At 50.2% G+C, this 22,893-nt stretch overlaps 1 protein-coding gene across 1 annotated transcript in view; it reads left to right on the plus strand.

Moving 5' to 3' along the window:
• The window catches only part of LOC311188312 (patr class I histocompatibility antigen, A-2 alpha chain-like), a gene marked incomplete at both ends in the record, with an annotated part of 82,824 nt that extends 74,470 nt beyond the window's left edge, over positions 1–8,354 (plus strand). The window contains 5 exons of the mRNA XM_084259434.1: positions 6,173–6,442; positions 6,660–6,935; positions 7,509–7,784; positions 7,904–8,023; positions 8,299–8,354. Coding sequence (XP_084115560.1) covers positions 6,173–6,442; positions 6,660–6,935; positions 7,509–7,784; positions 7,904–8,023; positions 8,299–8,354 — 998 coding nt within the window. The remainder of the gene's footprint in view (positions 1–6,172; positions 6,443–6,659; positions 6,936–7,508; positions 7,785–7,903; positions 8,024–8,298) is intronic.
• Between the last annotated feature and the right edge of the window lie 14,539 nt (positions 8,355–22,893).

Consider the following 22,893-nt stretch of genomic DNA (forward strand, 5'->3'; position numbering starts at 1 on the left):
GAGGGGAGCAGCGGGCGGCAGGAGAGGTCTGCGCTGCCATGTGGGATCCTTGTGCGGTGGCTGGGGAGCAGCCGGGGATCCAACTGGCACTGCAGAGGCTGCAAGCAGCTTGGCAACCCAGCGCTCAACCACTGCGCCACCGGGGAGGCCCTGATTTTGATTTTTACTTTATTGCAATTATTCTTTTTCCTGGTCCCTTATTTAGGTTTTCTAGATTCCTGCTATGAGTGAGACCATCTGGTATTTTTCTTTTTCTTTCTGGCTTATTTTGCTGAGCATGATCCCTTCCAGCTCCATCCAAGTTGCTGCAAATGGCATGAGTTTATCTTTTTTGAATGCTGAGTAATATTCCATGGTGTATATGTACCACATCTTCTTGATCCAGTCATCTATTTTGGGCATTTGGGTTGTTGCCAAAGCTTAGCTATTGTAAATGGTGCTGCTATAAACATAGGGGTGCAGGTGCCCTTTGGAATTAATGTTTCTGTGTACTTTGGGTAAATACCTAGGAGTGGAATTGCTGGACCATATGGAAGCTCTATGTTTAGTAGGTCCAGAAATCTCCACACAGCTCTCCATAGTGGCTGGACCAGTTTGCACTCCCACCAGCAGTGCAGGAGAGTTCCTTTATCTCCACATATTCGCCAACATTTGTTGTTTCTAGTTTTTTTTAATATGTGCCAGAGAATCACAGGCTTTCATTGGGATTTAGTTAATTTTTTTTTTTTTTTTTTTTTTTTTAGTATAATAACAACTTTACTGAGGACGGGTGGTGGGAGCTTGGTTCAGTCGGAAGCTGCACCGGCTGCGGGTTCGGGCACTGGGGGCTCTGTTAGGTGCTCAGTTCTAGGAGCAGAACAAACTTGGGGCCGTGGAGAAACCCCAAAGGAACAGCGCGACCCCAGCACCACAATCACTACGAGGCCAGCGGCGAAGGTCCCTGAGCCCAGCCGCATCGCGCGCGCCCTCCTGGCGGGGTCTGGACTCTGCCTGACCCAAGCAAGCCTCTAAGGCCACTAAGCTGGGCGCTCAGGGGGCCACATCTCATGGCGCCGGCAGTGCCTAATTTCTTTATTTTTATTTTTATTTTATTTTATCTATTTTTTACATCATTTTTCATTTTCATTTTTGCACAATGTATGCATTTTCATCTTGGTTATATTCCCCGTACAATTCCTGCCCCCCTTTTTTTGACCCTAATCCCTCCTCTCCTCACGCCCCCGCCCCACAGTGTGTCTCTGGTTTATAGTTGCTTGTTGGTTTTGATTTTTACTTTATTATAAGTAGTCTTTTTCCTGGTCCCTTATTTAGATTTTCTAAATTCCTGCTATGAGTGAGACCATCCGGTTTTTGATATGGTTAGATTTGTCTGTCGTTTTGATGTTTATTTTTTCATTGTCTCACAACTTTTTCATTCCATTTTATCATTTTCTACCTTTATTTGATTTAAGGAAATATTTTTCTGTGAAATTAATTCTTCATGTGCTTTAAATATATTTATTTCAGTACTTTTTATTGTTGTAAATACTTTATCTTTCATTTTTCAATATCTACTTAATGGAACTACATCCCATAACATATAGGAAATTTACAGCAATATAGTTCTATTTAACCACCGTGATGTTATTCATGTAATATATATGTTAAACCAAAATAAACACAAGCCAAATAAAAGTATAAAACAAAAAATGTAAGCAATCATATCTGTTCAATATGTTAAGACAAGCCTCAAAAAAAGTACTCTGCATGTCTCTGTTGCTAGTTACTGCTGTAATGTGTGAGTTATTATCTACTGTCATTCCCGAGGCCTGGAAGAAATCCGTTAACATTCCTTGGGACAGAACTCCTAGCAGTGAATTCTCTGTTTTTAATTCACTCTAGTGTATTAACTTTGTCTTCTTTCTCCCTGCTTTTATTTCTTAAGATCTTTACATGAAATAAAATTTACCAATTTTAGATGGACAGTTAGGTAAATATAAATAATAGAATAAATAGACAGATAAATGAATATTCTAAATAAATATAATCCTGGAACTACCATAGAACACAGACTGCACAGCCCCCTCATCCCAAAATGTCTCCTGCTCCTTTATATATTTTTTTGAAATTTATTTATGTATTTTTACATTGTTCTTCAATTTTATACAATGTTTGATTTCTCCTCTCAGGTGTTGTCCCCAAGAAAGTGCCTCCACCAGGACACCCGGGAACATCACCACAGACTCTGCTGCTCTTCCCTCCCCAGATGAATGTCTCCAATGTATCGTTTGCTGCTAGTTTTGTCTTTTTTCACCCATCCCTTGTATGGTTTCCTATGTTCCTCCTCTAAGTAAAACCATCCAGTATTTTTCCTTTTCCTTCTGACTTATATTTCACTGAGCATAATCCCTTCCAGCTCCATCTGTGTTACTGCAAATGGCATCTTTATCTTTTTTGATTGCCGAGTAGTATTCCCTCGTGTATATATAGCACATCTTCTTGATGCAGACATCTGGTTTTGGGCATTTAGGTTGTTTCCATGTCTTAGCTCTTGGCAATAGCTGCACCTTTATATTTGATCCTCTTTCCATACCCCAGCCAGGCAACCGTGTCTCCTTTCTATCTGTACTCTGAAGTTTCTCACTCTGTTAGATTTTATCACCATGAGGGAGTTCTCTATATCTGCCAATGAATTCTATTTTGAAATCTTTTATGGCTGATTTTAATAGAACCACTCCAATCTCCTTATGATGTCTATCATCATAGATTATCTTTTTTCCATAAATTTATTTTCAATGTGTCTTTATATTGAAACTTCATTTCTTGTAAGCAATATATAGTTCACTTCTACATTACTGTAAGTTTAAGCATAATCCTCTTATCACCTGTGTGAGGCAGACAACCAAGACTCTATTAGTCCCATTTTACAGGTAAGAGTGGAAACATTCCCATATTTAGCATGACACAGACCTAGGACCCAAGCCCAGGTCTTCCACACTCATAACTTCTTTTTCCAAGACTTCTTTTGTTGTTTAAGATTTTATTTATTTATGGGCCTCCCTGGTTGTGCAAGGGTTTAAGATACAACCTATGAAGCTCTCCACAGCCTCTGCAGCACAAGTTTGATCCCCGGCCAGGAAACTACCCACATGGCACAGCAGACCTCTCCTGTCTTGCCCACTGCTGCCCTCAGCAGTGTATTTCAGTCAGTCTCCCTGTTCTGTTCCCCACTCTGTCTCTGGTGAATCCTCTCACCCTCCACACCTCTGGCCTGTACCCCAGTGGTGGTTCCAGCTCGGGGTCTCACGAGGCTGCAATCACGATGTCAGGCCGAAGAAAAGGCTTGATGGACATGGAAGGATCTTCATAAAGATTCATCCATGTGGCTGCTAGAAAAAGCTTCAGTTCCTCACCATGTGAGCATCTCCTTATCTGAGTGCCCACGCAGCACAGCAAATGTCTTCCCCAGAGAGGAGCAGGAGAGATCAAGCAGGAGATCGTGGAGCCTTTTGAGCCTCACTCACTGTGAAGTAGCAAAGGCACCCCAGCCTCCTCCATGAGCAGGGAGCCAGCAAGTCCGGGGACTCACAGGAGGGGAATTGGTCTTGACCTCTTGAGTATATAAAAAAAACCTGTGAAGATTTGAAAAACTTCTACTGTCTATCATCTGGCCACTAAATATTTATATCCTTTTTGTCAAAGAAAGAAAATTATGCCGATACCTTGTAGAGAATAGTCAGGCTTTATTCAAAGAAGCACCATGAAGAAAACAGGCTTAAATCTAAATACGTGAAAGATATAAGATTTAACACATCTGGACTCTTATTTTTCTGGGGATTCCTTTTCTTGCCCACTGAAGTTGGACATTTGCCTGAACCAGGCGAAATCTGCCCCTGCAGTGTGCACAGCTGGGCTCCTGCTCTGTTGCTTCAGTCTCTACTTGCTGCATTTTCATCCTAGGTCTTGAAGGGTTTGACTTGTCTCCATGTGATTCAATGGTCAACCCAGGTTTTTTGTCTCCATGCGATTCAATGGTCAACCAAGGTTTTGGACAGTGTCTACCCAGATGTTGGCATTCACTCACTTGTTGGTTATCTTATTCCTGGTGTACTCAAATACCCAAAGACTGCCACGAAATCTGATGTTTGATTCCTCAAGTCAGTAAGATTTTTCTTCTGGTTCTCTGAGCTTGTGTGGATCGGGGAAGTCATGAGTCATACGTGCAGAATCACAGATTGCACCAGGATGAGTCTGTCACTCAAGGGTAGAACACCCTCTAAGTTCTTTCTGGTTTTCCAGCAGTTTCTCTTGAGTGTCCCACACCTCAGCACAGTTTAGTGGTCATTCAGGGATTTGACAGAGTTTGTATTCAGATTTGGGATTGCACCTCTCTCTCTGTTGTTAAAATACATGTTAATTAAACTATTTGGACATGCCATATTTTAAGGATATACTTAAACCCCATGTAGAAAAATTCATGATTTCCACAAGAAGATAATTTTATTATACATTATATTTTATTATACTATTTTATTATACAACAAAGTATTGGGGGGCAGATACTGAAAGTTAAGAACATTGTAGATATGTACTGTCAATATGGTAGTTACTAGCCACATATGGCTTTTTAATTTTAAATGATACATAGTTAAATATGCAACATCTCAGCTCATGAGCCACATGTCAAGTGTTCAATAGTTAGAGGCACCATATTGGTCAGTACATATATAGAACATTTTTTTCTTCCAGAACATTCTGTTTGACAGCACAGCTCTTCATGCTTTGGGAGCATCAAGTCAGATGCATTAAACACATGTAAAGTCAAGGGGCCAATATTATCTCTCTTAAAGAGGAGGTGAGGTCCCTGGATGGAAATACATACTAAGCAGGTGAAAAACAAAATCAAAGAAGATTATCAGTGGGTCTGGTGCCTCGGACTCATAAACTGTCCCAGTTCCAAAGGGAAGCACCTGTCTCTCCAACTCCCTTCTCAGACTGAAGACTCTCTCTCATCATCTCTGAAATGAGTTCTCTTCCAGGGAGTACAGGGGCAAAACTCTAAGAAAAACTTTGGAAATAGGAAATCCAAACCAAAGAGATGGATGCTGGCAGAGGACACTTGGGAGACTCTCCCTGGTTCACTGAGAAAAGCATTTCCAGAGTCGGTCTGTGGAATCCTTGAGGTCACCGAGAACCTTTTCCGGGATCCAGGAGGTCAAAACTATTTTTATAACATCACTTAGACACCATTTGCCTTTCACTATTTTGGCATTTGCTAAGGTAAAACTTAGTTATTTTCTTAAAAATGCTTTGTTAGCATACATTGGTTATTAATATTCTAAAGTAAAGAAGTAATTCCATCTTAAAGCGCCTTTATTCTAGTAAAGTAAATATTTAACGGTATAGCCCACATAAAAATTATACATGGGATCCTTAATAATTTGTGAGACTGTAGAGACACCCTGAAAGAAAAAGGTTTGAGAATCGCTGACCCAGTTCCTGGGCCTGGACTCGGGAGACTGTGTGACTCGGGAGACGGTGCAGGAGAGGAGGGTGTCGGGGTGTGGCTCTCAAGGTCTCAGTCCCCAGGGCGCTGTCTGGGGCTGGAAGGTGACTGTCGGGGCTTCCTCACTTCCCCAGTTTCACTTCTCACAGCTCTTGTCGGGTCCTCCTTCCTGGATACTGGTGACTCACCCCGGGGCTCACTCCCCATTGCCTGGAGGTCTCCAGAGCAGCCAATCAGCAGCCCCGCGGCTCTCGTTCCAAAGCCCTCGCCCGCCCGCCGGGACTCCGTCTCCCCAGCCCGGGTGGGGGCGCGTCCTGGGGGATGGGGGGCGCAGCCCTCCTGCTCCTGCTCGCGGTGGCCGCGGCCCCGAGGGAGACCCGGGCGGGTGAGTGCGGGTCGGGAGGGGACAGGGCGCTCCCAGAGGCGGGAGCGAGGGCGCGGGCGGGCGTGGGAAAGGCGCGACCTCGCCGCCGCCCTAGTTGTCCCCCCACGTCGGCCCGCCCCGTCCTGGCCCCTTTCCGTCTCCCCGGAGACCCCAGCCTCCTCTGGCCCCCCGAGTCCCGGCCATTTTCGTCCCGCAGCCGCTTTTCACTCTCGCTCATCTTTCACCCACTTTCTGTCTCGCGCCCTGGGACTCGAGCCCCTGAAGGGGAGAAGAATAGCCCGGGTCTCCCCTCCCGCCCCCAGGCCCCCACTCCATGAGGCTTTTCTACACCGCGATGTCCGGGCCTGGTCCCGGTCAGCCCCGCTTCATCGCCGTGGAGTACGTGGACGACACGCAGTTCGGGCGGTTTGACAGCGACTCCCCGGGCCAGAGTGTGGAGACGCGGGCGCCATGGATGGAGCAGGTCGGGCAGGAGGAGCAGGACGAGGAGACGCAGCACCAAAGGGACAACACACTGAGGTTCCGAGCGCAACTGGACACCCTGCGCAGCCTCTACAACCAGAGTGAGACCGGTGAGCTGGTGCGGGTCCGGGCCAGGTCAGCACCCCCATCCCCACGGACGGGGGGGGGGTGGGGGGGCTTCGCTTAGGGTCTCCCCCTCCAGGCTTCTCCACAACCTGCCCGGGTCCCTGGGAACAGTCAGCGGGACTTTCACCCGGTTTCATTCGGTTTAGTTTATTCAGGGTGGGTGCAGGCAGGGTGATCTCAGGGTGACTCGGGCGGGGACAGGCTCTCACACCTTCCAGAGGATGTCTGGCTGCGATGTGGGGCCCGACGGGCTCCTCCTCCGCGGATACAGCCAGTTCGCCTACGACGGTGCCGATTACATCGCCCTGAACGAGGACCTGCGCTCCTGGACCACAGCAGACACGGCTGCTCAGATCACCTGGCGAGAGTGGGAGGCCCAGGGTGTGGCAGAGCACTTCAGGAACTATGTGGGGGTCAGGTGCGTGGAGTGGCTGCGCAGATTCCTGGAGTACGGGAAGGAGACTCTGCAGCGCACGGGTAAGAGGGGCCTGGAGGCTCCCGGTCCCCCCCTGCCTGGAGTCACTGCGGGAAATGAGTCCTCTCTCTAGTCCCGAGAGGGGGGCTCCCCTGGGTTTCATGTTCTGCAGGAGAGAGACTCCCAGAGACTCCGGCTTCTCCTGAAGGACAGGGAAGGGATCCCGTCTCTCCTGAGAAAGACAAACAGCCCCTGACCTCACACATCACCAGGTCCTTTTGACCAGGGGCCTGTTTGAGAACCACGAGTTTCTCTCTCAGTCTTGTTTCTGGTCTGAGAACATTTTCAGTTATGTGATTCCTGCTTTTCTGTGTCATTCACCTTCCACCCAGGTCAGGAATAAAAAGTCTGTGTTCCCCTCCCTCTGCTTCATCCTACCCTGGGTTCTCATCCTCATTCTAGGACTTTCTAAGGAATAGGAGAATCTCACAGATTCCCCAGATTAACCTGTTTTTTACATTTTATGCTTTTTCCTGCCACACTAGTTGTCTTGTCCATTGTGAGGATGGTCTCATGAGGATTCTTCAGTGTCCATGGAGGAAACATAAAGTGAGTTTTCTGATTTACCACCTCAGATCCCCCAAAGACACGCATGACCCACCACCCCACCTCTGAGGGTGAGGTCACCCTGAAGTGCTGGGCCCTGGGCTTCTACCCTGCGGACATCACCCTGACCTGGCAGCGAGATGGGGAGGACCTGACCCAGGAGATGGAGCTGGTGGACACCAGGCCTGGGGGAGATGGAACCTTCCAGAAGTGGGTGGCTGTGGTGGTGCCTTCTGGAGAGGAGCAGAGATACACGTGCCACGTGCAGCATGTGGGGCTGCTGGAGCCCCAAGTCCTGAGATGGGGTGAGGAGGAGGATGTGGGCACTGAGGCTGTTCTCAGGGCCATCAGGAGCCCTTCTGGAGCCCTTCAGAGGGTCAGGATAAGGTCTGGGGCTCAGGGTATGATCTTCCTTCCCTTCCAGTGCCCCCTCCTCAGTCCTCCATCCCCACCGCGGGCATCATTGCTGGCCTGGTTCTTCTTGGAGCTGTGCTCCCTGGAGCTGTGGTGGCTGCAGCTGTGATGTGGAGGAAGAAACTCTCAGGTAGGGAAAGGAGTGGGGGATCTTGTCCACTGGGGGCTTCCATGTCCCAGGCAGAACTTGCCCTACCTGTTTTTTGGGAAGTGCCATCCACACACGTGTGTTGCCCAGAGAGCATTTGGTCCAGTCCCGCCTCGCCTCCTTTCTTCTTTTTCACCAGTACTGACCTGGGTCTTTAGTCCCAGTTCTGGAAATTTCCCTGTGGTGCAGGATTAGAAGATTCCTTTCGGCTTCTGACCTGACTGCTCTCTGGTCTCACATGATTTTTCTACCCACAGGGAGACAAGGAGGAAGCTACACTCAGGCTCCAGGTAAGTGTAGATCAGTGGTTTGACCCTGAGCCCCTGGGGACAGTGTAAATGGACTCCATGGGGGAGTCACCCTCATCAGTCCCTCCTGTGGTGTCATCTCTTACCAGGTTCTGTTTTGTTCTCAACCAGGCAACAATAGTGCCCAGGGCTCTGATGTGTCTCTCAGCCCCTAAAGCATCTTTTAAAATGAATGTGATGAGGGCCCTCCACGGTGGCACAGTGGGTTGAACGCAGTGCTGTGAAGCTGTCCGCAGCCTCCGCAGTGCAGGTTCGATTCCCGGCCAGCCAGGAAGACTCCCACATGGCGGGGCAGACATCTCCTCTCTCGCCCGCTGCTCCCCTCAGCAGTGCTTTCAGTCCGTCTGTCTGTTCTGCTCCCCACTCTGGTGAATCCTGATTCACCAGATCTGGTGAATCAGGTCTCTGGTGAACCTTCTCACTCTCCCGCGACTTGGGCCTATACCCCAGCTCTTATATAAATAAAAAAAATTTAAAAAATGAATGTAATGAGGCTTCTTTTGTTCACACCCTGGACAGCACCTGGTATTGTGCAGAGTTTGCATTTTCAGTCTCTCCTAGGTGTGATGGTGTCACTGTTCTTAACTGTGATAGTGAGCGTTTGTTCATATTTTCACTTTTCTATGAATACAGTTGCCGTTTGTATAGAAGTTTTGTACATTTTTACAGATGAGGTGCCATTCATTTATTACACTATTTTTGTCCTTATTAAAATTGGGTTATTTCTTTCTGATCATTGAGTTTTCGGCATTATTTGTAGATACAGTCCTTTGTCAGATTCGTGATTTGCAAATGTTTCCCCCCAACTCTGTGACCTGAACTCCTTTACTGATGGGAAAACAAACAGTATTGCCCAGACAGGAGCATGGAGATACATATATTTGGAAGAGAAAAGATAAATTGCTAGGTTTTGAGCAGATACTGGCTGATTGGGGTGTTTGAGGGTGGAGGGGAATGACTTATGCGTATCCTTGAGTGTTATTTAAATGTCCTTGTATGAGCATGAAATATGCTTTCTAAAGTAAATTGCATTTCATTCCTCAACTTGTAAAACTATTCACACATCATGACCAAACTAGGTGTTAAGACCAGACTGACATGTGGGTTACAAGTAATAGACCTGCTCATCATAGTTGCAAAGTCATGGTTTCCCTTTGGGTTTACTCTGGTGTTGTCCGTTCTTGGGGTGTTGGACACATGTGTAATGTCCTGTGTCCATCATGAGAATATCATACAGAGTATTTTCACTGCCCATAGTGTCTTCTGTGCTCCAAGGAAGCAAAAGCAAAAAGAAACCAATGGAATCACATCAGACTAAAAAGCTTCTACATAGTGAAGGAAACTATCGTTAAAATGAAAAGACAGTATCAAATTGGAGAAACTATTTGTACATCATCAATCCAACATGGATATAATATCCAAGATCTACAAAGAACTCCAAAACAAGAAAACACCTCAAAACAGAGGAGAGGAGCTAAATAGGTACTTTTCTAAAAAAGATACACGTGTGGCCAATAGATATATGGATACAAGTTTATCATCATGTGCTGTCAGAAAAATGCCAATTCAAACCACAATAAAGGCCTCCCCTGGTGGCGCAGAGGTTGAGCAATGGGCTGCGAAGCTGCCAGCAGCCTCTGCCAGCCAGTTTGATCCCCGGCCGCAGGCGAGGGTCCCACATGGCGCAACAGACCTCACCTGCCTTTCTTGCTGCTCCCCTCAGCAGTGTATTTCTTCGACAGCCTGCCTGTTCTGTTCCCTGCTCTGGCTTTGGTGAATTCTCTCACCTGCCTGTGCTTCTGACTGTACCCAGTGCTTGTATAAATAAATAAATAATTCTTGGGCCTCCCCGGTGGCGCAGCGGTTGAGCGCCGGGTTGCGAAGCTGCCCGCAGCCTCTGCAGTGCCGGTTCGATCCCCGGCTGCTCCCCGACCACCAGAGGAGGCTTCCCACATGGCGCGCAGACCTCTCCTGCCGCCCGCTGCTCCCCTCAGCAGTGTACTTCGGTCCTTCTGCCTGCTCTGCCCCCCGCTCTGGCTCTGGTGGATTCTATCACCCTCCCGCGCTTCTGACTGTACCCAGTGCTTGTATGTATGTATGTATAAATCAATCAATAAATAAATCTTTAAAAAAATAAATAAATAATTCTTTAAAAAATAAATAAAACCACAGTGAGTTCCCACCTCACATCTGTGAGAATGACCCATTGAAAGGTGTGGAGGAAAAGGAATTCTGGCACATGGTGGGTGGGAATGATGTCTTGTCCTGTCAGTGGGCAGAATGAGGGGTTCCCTGGACCCTCAAAACTGCACACTCTACATGGGATCTGCCATCAGCTGCATAAAGACAAAACATACACTAAAGCGTAAGACCTTCAATAGAAAAGAACTTTAATACAATTACTATAAAACAGAGAATCAGTGTGCAATAGAGAGAAGAAGAGAAAGAATATAGTTAGAATAGTTCCCAAGTGAAGCACCCACAGTTACCCACCCCTCATGGGTAAATGCCCAGCCAAACAGGCTGGGCCCAAAGCAGGCCCACTGGGGCCCGAACGCCTGCCACAAGGCTAAGGCACCTACTGGTAGAGACCCATGGGAAAGGGGCAGGAGGGGCCAGGCAAGTCTGGAAGGAAAAGAACAAAATCAAAATCCACAACAAGATAACAGCTGCCATTGTCAGCATCCCCATGAGTCTCTCACCCGTGTTTTTAATCTCTTTCACATGACTCTTTCCATGTCCCCAGCTCCGTGGCACAAGTCCAAGTGAGAAGCAAGGCGTGGTTTCTTCTTCACATGTCTCTCTGCTCCATGCACCTCCTCTAGCCTCCTTTCCCCATCTTGCTCCACGTCTTCCTCCTCTTCCTTCGCTTTTCATCCCTGCTTAGCTCCTCCTTTCCTTAGGCAGGGCGGTAACTTGGTACCTCTGTTTTCTATGGATAGCACATTGGTCCTGCCCCTATGGAAAAAAAAAATGAAGGTTCCTCAAAATAGACCTGTCCCATGGTCAAGCATCCCATTCCATAGTATTTATCCAAAGAAGGTAAAAACACTAATTCCGAGGAATGTGCGCCTCCTACGGTCACTGCAGCGCTGTCTACCATAACCAAGCGATGGAGACAAACTAAGTGCCCAACGGCAGATGAGGGGATAAAGAACACAAGCTATACACACCGTGGAATACTACTCAGCTGTGAAAAAGATGAAATAATTGAATTTGCAACAATATGGATAGATGTGGATGGGATTATACTAAGTGAAATAAATTTGAAGGAAAAAGTTACATACAGATGATTTCATTCATATTTGGAATATAAAGAAACAAAGTTGGGACAGATGAAACTGAACCAAAACATATTCTATATATATATGACTGCAGAATTGAAGCTATGGCTGGGGGTAAGAGTAGGAAACAAAGTAGGGAGAGGGCCCAACGGACTATAGTGAAGACTATGGGTGCCCTTAGGGTGGGTGTGATGTGGTAACAAACATCTGAAGAGATGTGACCCTTGCCTCTGAACACATGCAGTGTGTAAACCAATGCTAACCTCAATTGAATAATACAATGAGGGGGAAAAGAAAAGAAAAAGGTAAATTGTCTCCTCCATTGGTCACTGACCTCAGGACTTGGCCTTCGCCTCCTCACTGCCATGCAGGGTGAGGGGCTGGTTGCCCACAAGGTCAGAGGCAGGAGGTGCAGGGACTCCTGGGGCTGCTCAGACACCGCTGAGTAGAGACACTGCAGAGAGGGAGGCTCTGAGGGGACCAGAGACAGAGGGCCAGAGTAACCCCAGTGCTGAGTGAGGGTCTGGTTCCCAAGGAGAGGGGAATGTGCGTGTGTGTGTGTGTGTGTGTGTGTGTAACAAGAATGACAGGGTACACAATATAAAATGATGGGAAGTCAATTAACATCAAGCCCCAGAATAAAGTAATTCAAATTTCACACAGTGTAAAGAGTGTCAGAACAACACCCCAATAAATACAGTTCCATGGAGAAGGAGCTTCTGAGTGGGACTGAAAAAGCATTGGACCTGCAGAAGAGGAGGAGGTTTAGAAATACCTCATGGTTGGCTTGAGGTGTAAGGAGCTGGGCGGGACCCCTCCGCCTGTCCTGGCCCCTGCTAGGATGTGGTGGCATCTTCACCCCTGACAGCTCACTCATTACCCGAGTGTTAACATTATCAATGGTCCACTGCATTCCCAAGATGTCCTCCTGAAAGCATCCCCATTGCATAGTCCCAGCCTCTCTGCCTCAATCCCCACCCCCACTGCAATTCTCCAGGGTCTCACCTATAGGGGCGGAGATACACTTCAGAGCACAGGGACTGTGGCTGCCTGGGGGAGAACACAACAAAACTTGGTGAGAGATGAGACCACAGGAGAAACTGATGAGAGTGACTCTCTCATGGGCTCCATCTACACCATTCCCAGGGCTCAGGGATCAAAGCCTTGACCACACTTACTTGCAGCCTGAGTGTAGCTTCCTCCTTGTCCTCCTGTGGGAAGAAGCGTCAGGTGAGACCAGGGAGTAGTCAGGTCAGAAGGCTAACTAAAGGAATCTTCTAATCCTGCACCACAGGGAAGTTTCCAGAACTGTGAGTAAAGTCCCAGGTCAGGCCTGGGAAAAATGAGGAAAGGAGATGAAGGGGGACTGGACCAAATGCCCTCTGGGCAACACCCGTGTGTGTGGATGGTAATTCCCATTAACCAGGCAGGGCAAGTTCTCCCTGGCACATGAAAGCCCCCAGTGGACAAGATCCCCCACTCCCTTCCCTACCTGAGCACTTCTTCTACCCCCTCACATATGAACCACCTTGTGTGCAATGAGCACACCAACAAAGAAAACAGAGCCGGAATTGAGGACCACAGCAAGGATGGAGAACTGAGGAGGTGGCACTGGAAGGGAAGGGAAGGTCAGACCCTGAGCCTGAGGCCTCGGTCTGACTCTCTGAAGGTCTCCAGAAGGGCTTCTGATGGCCCCGAGTCAGCCTCTGTGCCCACATTTCCCTTCATACCCCATCTCAGGACTAGGGGTGCTATCAGGCCTTCATGCTGCACGTGACATGTGTATCTCTGCTCCTCTCCAGAAGGCACCTCCACAGCTGCCCACTTCTGGTAGTTTCCATTCCCCCCTACTCCCAGCCTGGTGTTCAAAGCTCCATTTCTTGGGGCCATGTCCTCCCCAACTCGCTGCCAGGTCAGGGTGATGTCCACAGGGTAGAAGCCCAAGGCCCAGCACCTCAGGGTGACCTCATGCTCAGAGATGGGGTGATGGGTCACATATGGAGATTGGGGGGCCTGAGTAGGAAGAAATGGAAATTTAATGCTTTTTGTTTCCTCCATGGACACTGAAGCAGCCTCATGTGACCATCCTGCAGTGGACAGAACAGTATGCTTGGAGGGAGGGGCACAAACCCAGAAACCAGCCTGCTCTGGGAGTCCGGGATAGCAGGTGGGAGCCCAGGGAGGGATGCAGGTCTCTATAAACATTTTGTTGCTGACTTGGGTGGAGGGTGATGACACAGACAGGCAGGAGTGAGATCTCCAAAAATGCTCTCTGACCAAAAAACAAGATCTCGAGAGAGAAACACATTGTTCCTACAATGACTGCTGGTCAAAAAGATCCAGCGAAGGGTGACTTCAGGGATGGTCTCCCCTCTTTCTCAGGAGAATTTCTATTCTTAAACTGTCCTTCAGAAAAAGTAGAACCCCCTGGACCAGTGTCCATCCCAGAGCTGGAAAACGTGGCCGACAGCTCCCTCTCTGGCCAGAAGGGGGCGCTTCCTCACCATGATTCCATTTCCCTGCGGGGTGCGAGCCTCAGGGAGATCAAAGCCCCGCAGCCCTCTCACCTCTGAGCTGCGGCGCCTCCTTCCCCATCCCCAGGAGTCTGGGGGCCCCTCCACGCACCCGCCCCCCGGGCTGCTCCCGTCCTGCTCTGCCCGACCTTCCCCCTCCCTCTCGCGCCAGGGAGCTGAGCCTTGGGCCCGCCGGGTCCAGGTGCGCAGGTCCCCGCCCAGGGCGCGTCCCCTGGCGCCGTCGTGGGGAGCTGGTCGTGCCCGCGGGGGAGGCGCCGTCGGGCCCCGCGGCGCAGCCCAGAGTCCTCTGGATCGTGGGAGACCCTGAGCCCGCCCTGCAGTCACCCCGTGGTCTCCTGCCCGCACCCTATCTCCCTCCCTGATAATCCCAAACTTAAATGAAACCTAAAGTGTGAAAGTCCCGCGGGCTCTTCCCTGGTCAAGGGGCCTGGCAGGGGCCCCGAGACTAGGGGTGGGGGGTGGGGGCGGGAGCGGTGACCACACCCCCCCCCCCCCCACCCCCGGCCTGCACTACTCCCAGGCCTGGCTCTGGCTTGGACACTTTGAGCCTCCGGCCTAGTGTCTGCTGAGCCGCGTCTCCTCGCCAGACCCTCCTGTGGTTCTGCTTGAAGTCTATGAAATAAATGTCTACAGCCTCACACAAATATGTTGGAGTAGTGTTTTCACATTACTGTGAATATTCCATTTTGATACTAAATTAAATCTATACAGGTGGTATTTTCTCCAAGGTAATTTGCAAAGTCCTCTCTTGCATAAAACTAACTGCAGTTAGTTTTAATGTGTGATTTTTTTAAAGTAATATATTGTTCCACAAGTTATAAAGCTCTTCAATGTTCATTACACCAGAATCAAATTATTTTAAAAAATTCGTTTTATTTTTCACCACAAATCCAAAAAGTAAAAGTAGTACTGGAAGTTGTCAAGTTAGTGGTAGGACACAATTTTCCATGATTCTAGTTTTTTTCTGAGCACTTATATTTGGTCAAGGTGAAGTTACTCTCAGTTAGCAATTGTCAGTTGATTTTCTCAAAGGAGCAAACACTCATTCTCAGGACAATGTCTGCTCATTAACCAAATCAAATAGCCACAGATTTTGTCATTCATTCCTTCATGTGAAGATGGTATTGACTACAAAAAAAGAAAAACAGTCTAATTCATCTCATGCAAATATTTTCCTTAGCACATGGTAGTTGGGGACGCAGCAGGAGTGTTGCATGTGCACTTGCCTGTCATCGCATCAGGTGCTGTAAAATGTGGATTTGAGGATGACAGAATAATGATAATTTTTAATGCTTCAACCAAGACACTTTGAAATGAAACTGGCTTGGAGTTGTGTTTCTGAGGTAAGTAGTCGTGAAGAATAAGTGCAATTAGGAATATAAGCTCAATTTTTAGTAAGTTTTACCTCAGCAGATGGCAAAATAGTGAAAAAGCCAGTGGTGTCTAAGTGGTGTTTTGAAAATAGTTTTGACCTCATGGCTCCTGTAACAGGCTCTGGGTGACTTCAAGGATTCCACAACCACACTTTGAGAAAAGCTTTTCTCAGTGAACCGGGGAGCATCTCCCAAGTGTTCTCTGCCTTTGCCTCCTCCTCACTTCCCAGCATCCCTCTCCCTGGCTGGCTCCTGCCTCCGCAATCTGCCTCCCCTGCAGATGCAATGGGGAGCAGAGAGAGGACCCCGGAGACGTGGAGCTTGCTTTGTCATGAGAGATGGACAAGGAGTAAAGGTGACAAAGACACATGTAAACCCGACCTGAGCCAAAGGCTGGGAGGAAGGAGCGTGTTTATTATGAAAGTAGAGCAGTAGGAGCACTTCTATTATTTTAAATAATATCAAAAGATGTAAAAAATATATTAAAAACAGGGCCTCACTGGTGACATAAGGTTTAACTCTGAGTGCTATCACTGCTTAGAACTGAGTTTGATCCCTGGCCAGGGAGCAACACACATGGGGCAGCAGACCTCTCCTGTCTCACCCACCCCTCCCCTCAGCAGGTGATTTCAGTGGATTGGCCTATTCTGCTCCCTACTCTGTGTCTGGTGAATCCTCTCACCCTCTGCACCTCTGGCCTATACCCCAGTTTTTCTATGCATAAATAAATAAAAATGAATCTTAAAAACAAACAAAAAATTACATGCAGCATCCATCTCAGACCCAGCAAACAGCAGAGGCTGGAGACCCAGTGGTGGTGCAGGTGCAACAAGACACAATGTGGGACTCAGTCAGCTGGAGTCAGGCTTTGTCATCAAATGAGTTTGATGTCAAATTAGAGAGGGTCAGCCCACCATCCAGCTGTCAGGCCAGAAAGTCTGGGCTGGTCTGCAGCCCCAGCCAGTAGTCAGGCACCACCTGGGAGACTCAAGGGATAGCTTAAACTAGCCCTTTGTTTAATTTTTCTATATCTATATCTAAGTGACATATTTGTCTTTCTCCTTTGGGCTTATTTCCATTAGCTCCATCCACGTTGCCCCAGATGGCATGAGTTTATGTTTCTTGATGAGTAGTATCCTATTATCTATGTACCATCCCTTCCACAGCTCGGCTACTGTAAATAGTGCTGCAGTGATCAGGGGGGTGCCAGTTTCCTTTGAAGTATTGTAAGGTCCTCTGTGGGTGTGCTGGCACCTGCCGCCCTAAAGGGAGCCAGAGTCTCTGAGAGCAACTGCTTATTCTGCGCAGGGGGTTCCAGGAGGTTAGAAGTTCTGCAAAGAGAACTTTTTTCTTTTTTATTTTATTTTATTTATACAAGCTCTGGGTACAGTCAGAAGCGCGGGATGGTGAGAGAATTCACCAGAGCCAGAGCAGGGAGCAGAAAAGGCAGAGGGACCGAAGTACATTGTTGAGGGGAGCAACGAGTGTCAGGAAAGGACTGTCTCACTATGTGGGACCCTCACCTGTGGCCAGGGATCAAACCGGCGCTGCAGAGGCTGCGGGCAGTAGAGGCTGCAAGCAGCTTCGCAGCCCAACACTCAACCACTGTGCCGCCAGGGGAGGCCCCCAAGGTTGTTGTTTCCAGAGCCTGAAGTCTCTTGCAATTGTGCACATGGTTGAGAACCACAGTGATGAGTCCCCTTCTGGGCACTATCCTTCCATCGGCTCTAGCCTGTAGGCCCCTATCGTATGGGTACTGTATTGCTCGAGCCCATGGTTTTGGCTTTGGGTCTTTTTGGCAGCCCTCTTGTCTTATAGCCTGTGCAGGTGGGTGCCACTGCGGCCTATCCTGGCATCCCATCCTCATGCCCTGTGAATACCCTTTTCAGTTGGGATCCCAGCTGGTGTCAGAGACACCAAAGGTTAAAAGCTCTTTATGAGTTGCTGGACAACACCAGCAACAAACAGCTCTTTCAGACATGAGGTCCAGAGCCTTTGGCGCTCCTATCAGGTGATGTCAGACACCGACTGGAGGCCCCATCTCTGACAGAGGTCTTCATCCTCTCTTCCTCCCGCAGAGGTTGGCTACTGGATGCTGCTTGTCTTCTTTCAGCTTCTGGCCCTCCTTTCTTCGGAGGCCAGGAACAGAGTCTTCCCCTTCTTTCTTTGGAGGTTGGAACAGAGCCCCTCAGCTCCCTCCAACCCTGGCTTATATCACTCTTCAGGGTGTCCCAACATCAAGTCTGGTTGGACTATTTTTCTTTTTTTGTGTAGAAGAACTGGGGTATTGGCCAAAGGTGTAGAGTGAGCAGAACAGGCAGACTGACTGAAACACACTGCTGAGGGGAGCAGCCTGCAAGGCAGGAGAGGTCTGCTGCGCCCTGTGGGTCAGCTCCCGGCCAGGGATCAAACTCAGGCAGCAGTGGTGATGGTGCCGAGACTTAACCTCTAGGCCACCAGGGAGGCCCTGGACCATCTTCATCCTTGGCTGACTGGACCACCTGATTGGTCCTGCCCATAACCCAGGAAGCATGCAGAAAAGGGCAGTTCTGAAGAGCAACTGCTACAACGGACTTGTGGTGGAGCAGCGGAGTGGAGACCACCGCTGCTGCTGGCTCCCGCCACCAAGTCATCTCCCAGATCTGTGCCCACAGATGCGGGGGACAGGCACCGGTTTGACGATGGGAACACAGCTGCCAGACTTTTGCATTCAAGGAGGGGTGGAAGAGCAGACTCAGGATTTGGCGTTCATTAGGTTCCTAAGTCGGAGTGATGGAGGGGACAGATAGAGAGAGAATAGGACCAGGATCTGCAGCAGAGTGAGTGGTGGGAGCCCTTGTTGCTGCATCAGCCTTGTTATTCCCTGTGATCACGTAAGAATTGTCCGTGTGGTGTCCTTCAGAGTGGATAATGGCGACTTCAGTTGGAAGCTGCAAGGCCGCTAGAAGCTTAAGGGCAAGTTTAACGTTCATGATGGGGGACCCCTGGGTGGAGAGGAACCCCCTTTCCTGCCAAATCGCAGCAGGACTGTGAGCCATAAGGAAGGCATATGTTGAATCCGTATAGATGGTGACTTTCTTATGGTGGCTGAGGGTCAGGGCCCCGGTAAGTGCTCTGAGTTCTGCCTTTTGGGATGTGGTTCCTCCGGGCAGCTTTCCTGCCTCGATGACCTGATCGAGGGTAACCATGGCCTAGGCAGCCCTCCGCTGACCTCGCGCAACTTTGCAAGAGCTGCCGTCTACAGGCAGAGTCCAGTAGGCATCTGACAAAGGGGAGTCAGCCAAACCCACTCTGGAAGTTTGCATTTCACCCAGGATTTCAGGGCATGAATGAGCGGCAGAAGGGGGGCAAGAGACAGAAGAAGGGCTGGGTTGAGAGAAGTTGACTGAGTGAGACTCTCCAGAGGGTTTTCGATAAAGAGCACGTGGAAGTCCTGTGAGCGGGCAGGAGTGAGAGTGGAGAGCAGGCGGGGAGACAGGAGGGCCTGAAGGTGGTGCGAGGAATGTGCTTGGACAGGTCTTCCCAGAGTAAGTTTGAGGGGTTCCCGGATGAGTAGAGCTGCCGCCGCCAGGGCTCTAAGGCAAGGTTGCCAGCCCCTGACGGTGGGATCCATCTGCTTGGAGAGATAAGCGACAGGACACAGGGCTGGGCCCAGAGGCTGGGAAAGGCCACCTGCCGCCATACCCCGACGTGCGTCTGTGCACAGGAGGAAAGGCTTTTCTGGGTCAGGAAGGCCAAGGACAGGTGCCCTAAGGAGGATATGTGTGAGTAAAAGGAAGGCCCTGCGGACCTCCCCGGGAGATTGGAGAAGTCCTTTGAGGGAGGCTTTTGCTGTGTCGTACAGTGGCTTGGCTAGGAAAGCAAAATTAGGGATCCAGTGACGGAAGAATCTGACCAAACCTAGGAAGGAAAGGATTTGTTCTGCCGATTCAGGGGAGGGAAGGTCCCGGATGGCCTGTTTGTGGTCCACCGTCAGCTGTTTGGAGGAAGGAGTTAGTGGAAGACCCAGATAGACGGCTGTGGGAACTGAAAGTTGGGCTTTGGACGGGGAGACACGGTATCCTTTTGAGCCCAGGAAGGTGAGGAGTTGTGCAGTGAGTTGCTGAGATTGTGGCAGAGAAGGTCTGCAGAGAAGGAGGCCAGCAACATATTAAAGGAGAGCCCAGAAAGGAGTTGGACTTACCTGCTACTTTGACTATTACCCTGGGCTCCTTGAAGTTTATCGGGGTCGATGAGTCCGGGCCTCTTCAGTCCTCAGCTGCGGAACCGAAGACCGCCGGTGGCAAGAGTTGCAGGGACTGGAAGGACTGGTCCACAGCAGCCAGGCATGGAGGGACAGTCACTTTTCCAGTGACCCTGGACGTTGCAGATGGGGCATGGTCCTGGCAGGTGTTGGGGCATTGTCTGGACCAGTGGCCTTCTCGACCACATTTGAAGCAGGCTCCCAGCGGTGGTGGGTTGGGGGCCATGGGGCCCGTTGTCGTCCTCTGTCGGGCGGCAGGCACTGCGGTGGTTGAAGGAACATGGCCTGGCAGTCTCAAGACCCTACCAGGGCCTGAGCTTGAAGCCCAGCCATCTGAAGACTACGGAGTTCCCTCTCTGCCCTGTCCTGTTCCTTCCGGTTTTTAAATACTGTCAAGGCCATATTCAGCAGATCCTGGATAGGGGTTTGAGGACAGTCCTCAGCCTTCTTTAAAAAAAAAAAAAAAGATTTATTTATTCATTTACACTAGAACCGGGGTCCAGGCCAGATACGTGGGAGGGTGAGAGGATTCACTAGAGACAGAGTGGAGAACAGAACAGGCAGACTGACGAAATACACTGCTGAAGGGAGTAGTTGGCGAGGCAGGAGAGGTCTGCTGTGCCATGTGGGACCCTCGCTGGCCGGGCCGCATGGAACCGGCACTGCAGAGGCCTCGGAGAGACTCACAGCGCGGCGCTTTGCCATCTGCGCCATCAGGGGAGTCCTCTCAAACTTCTTAAGCTTCTATTAATGTCAGGAGCTGACTGAGATATAAAATGGGTAGCCAGAACTGTTGAGCCTCCATTTGAGTCAGGGTCAAGCCTGGTATGGCGCTGGAGCGCCTCCGTCAGGCGACTAAGGAAGGCAGCAGGGTTTTCTGAGGCAGACTGGGTGATCTCCCTGAGCTTAGCAAAATTTACACTTTTGTGCACAGCCGCTTGGAGACCAGCTAGGAGACAGGTAATAAAATGGTCTTGGTGAGTCCTGCCCCGGGGGCCCTGCCTGTGTCAGTCTGGTAGCCCCACCCCAGCTCTGGGCTGGGAACTGCTGCAGAGCCTGGGGCCATGGTTGTGTCAGTCACAGGGACCTGATCTGCTTGGTCTTGGGCGGACCTAAAAACCTGCTCCCTTTTGTCAGAGGTCAGGGTGGAAGAGAGGATCACATGTAGTCATGACAAGTAAGGTCACAGGCTTGGGTAAGATAAGGAAACTCTTTGGTGTAGGTGGTGGGATTGTTAGTGAAAGAGCCAAGAAGCTTTTCAGTCTGGGAGAGACCAGATGGAGAGGAAGGACCATGGCCTCTAACTCCTCCTTCAGTCCCCCCCACTTCCCTAAGGGGACCCAGAAGAGGACCACCCAGAACGGGTGTGGCTGCTAGGAGGTGAAAAAAAGAGGGAAGGCCGGATTGGGGAGCTCGAGGAGGTGAAGACTGAGAATCTAGAGGATCAGAAAACGTTGAAGAGGGTCCAGAGAGGGGGAGAGTGAGAGGAGTCTCAAGACTTAGAGAGTGTGGCAAGTTTTCAGGAGGGAGGGGCTGGAGGGGGGCACGGGAGCACAAGAGAAAGCCAGCCTGGCCCGAAGGGATCTCTGACCATTTTCCATTGCGGTGACAGAACTCTTTAGGTCTGTAAGGATCGAGAAGTCAAAAGCGCCATGCTCAGCCCGTGGGAGCCATTGTCCAATTGGTATTCAGGCCACGCAGCGCTGCAGTAAAAGATGAGACGCTTAGGGCACATATCTGGCCTAAGCTCCAAGGGACCGAGGTTTGAGAGAAGGCATCTGCCGCGAGGGTGATAGATAAGCTTCAGTCAGAAGTTGGCTCTCAGAGAGAATTTTATTCCTATATTGGTCACACACACACTAAAGTTCATACAGGCAAGCCAACCCCAGGTTCCCAAAGTACCTCCGACTGAAGACAGCCACTGAGACTTGTCTTACCCGGGCCTTCCACCTAGGTGGATGTTCTCTGGCTGTGGAAGTCTCTAGGCTCGAGGACCTGCAGTGCAGATGGTCACGCAGGGTGTTGAGCTGATAGGCCGCTTGTGCCGCTGTCAGGGAGCAGGCCGTCAGGGAGCCTTCGAAATTCATGCTGGGGGTGCAGCCCCCATCCCCCTATGTGAGCGTGCTGCTGGGGCAGGGCAGCCGCCTTGGGAGCTTTGGAACTGGATCCACCACAGGGCAGAGGAGGTCTGACCCCTCCTACTTATTGTGGCAACTGAGTCGCCTTCAGGAAGGCTCAGGTTGTCTGATGGCTTTGGAAAGCCTGAGGGTCCAAGCCACACCCTCGGCCCGCAGCCACCTTGCAACCAGGCAGGCCACAGAGCGCCTTGCCCTCCGTGCCTGCTGTTGCTGTTCCCGCCAGCACAGGGCCACGGCCGTCCCTGTGCCCCAGGTGAAGCACCGAAGCCCGCCTGCAGGCCCGTGGACCTGGGCCTGTTGTTCCATAGTGTCACCTCTCCTTTTTCAGCCAGGGGACCTCAGTGTCGGCTGACCTGGGCAAGTCGGCTTCTCTGAGTTCTACCCAAGGTGGTCAGTAAAACTTCCCCACAGACCTGCCTGCCCCCGCACCCCTACACTGATGCTGGCTCTTCTGCTTTTCCACACCAGGAAGGGCCCAGCCTCACCTACACGACCTGCGGTCCCCCAGCCAGCTGAGGCTCCCCTCTTAGACTTATAAGCCTGTGGCCACTAGCATCTGGCCTCCTGCCCTCCCTGCCTCCCCAGGGTCCATATGGGGAACTACTGTGCTTTCTGCCCACCCCAGGGGGCCCCCGGTGCTCCCTCCAGCCATCCTCTCAGCTCTGCCCTCCCGGGGCAAACAGTGGTATTCCCCTGTCTTTCTCCATCAGAAATGGTGGAGTCACGTGGGGCCCGAGGCCGCCAACTCCTGAGACTAAGGGTGACCCTGGGCTGGTGGGTTGAAAGACAGGGGAGCAGAGAGGAGGGAGCTGGAGGGGGCCGATCACATGTCTGGCACACGGGTGCACTGTCTGGTGTGTGTGAGAGGCCGGCAAGTGAGCAGGTAGAGGCTCCAGCTCCTGCTCAGCATCCCCCTTCCCTGTCCCCACTCTCCTCTCATCCAGAACCCCTGCCCACACCCTCCCCTGCTTC

The sequence above is a fragment of the Talpa europaea genome (genome assembly GCF_964194135.1).
Source record: "Talpa europaea genome assembly, chromosome: 2".
Classification (NCBI taxonomy): Eukaryota; Metazoa; Chordata; class Mammalia; order Eulipotyphla; family Talpidae; genus Talpa; species Talpa europaea.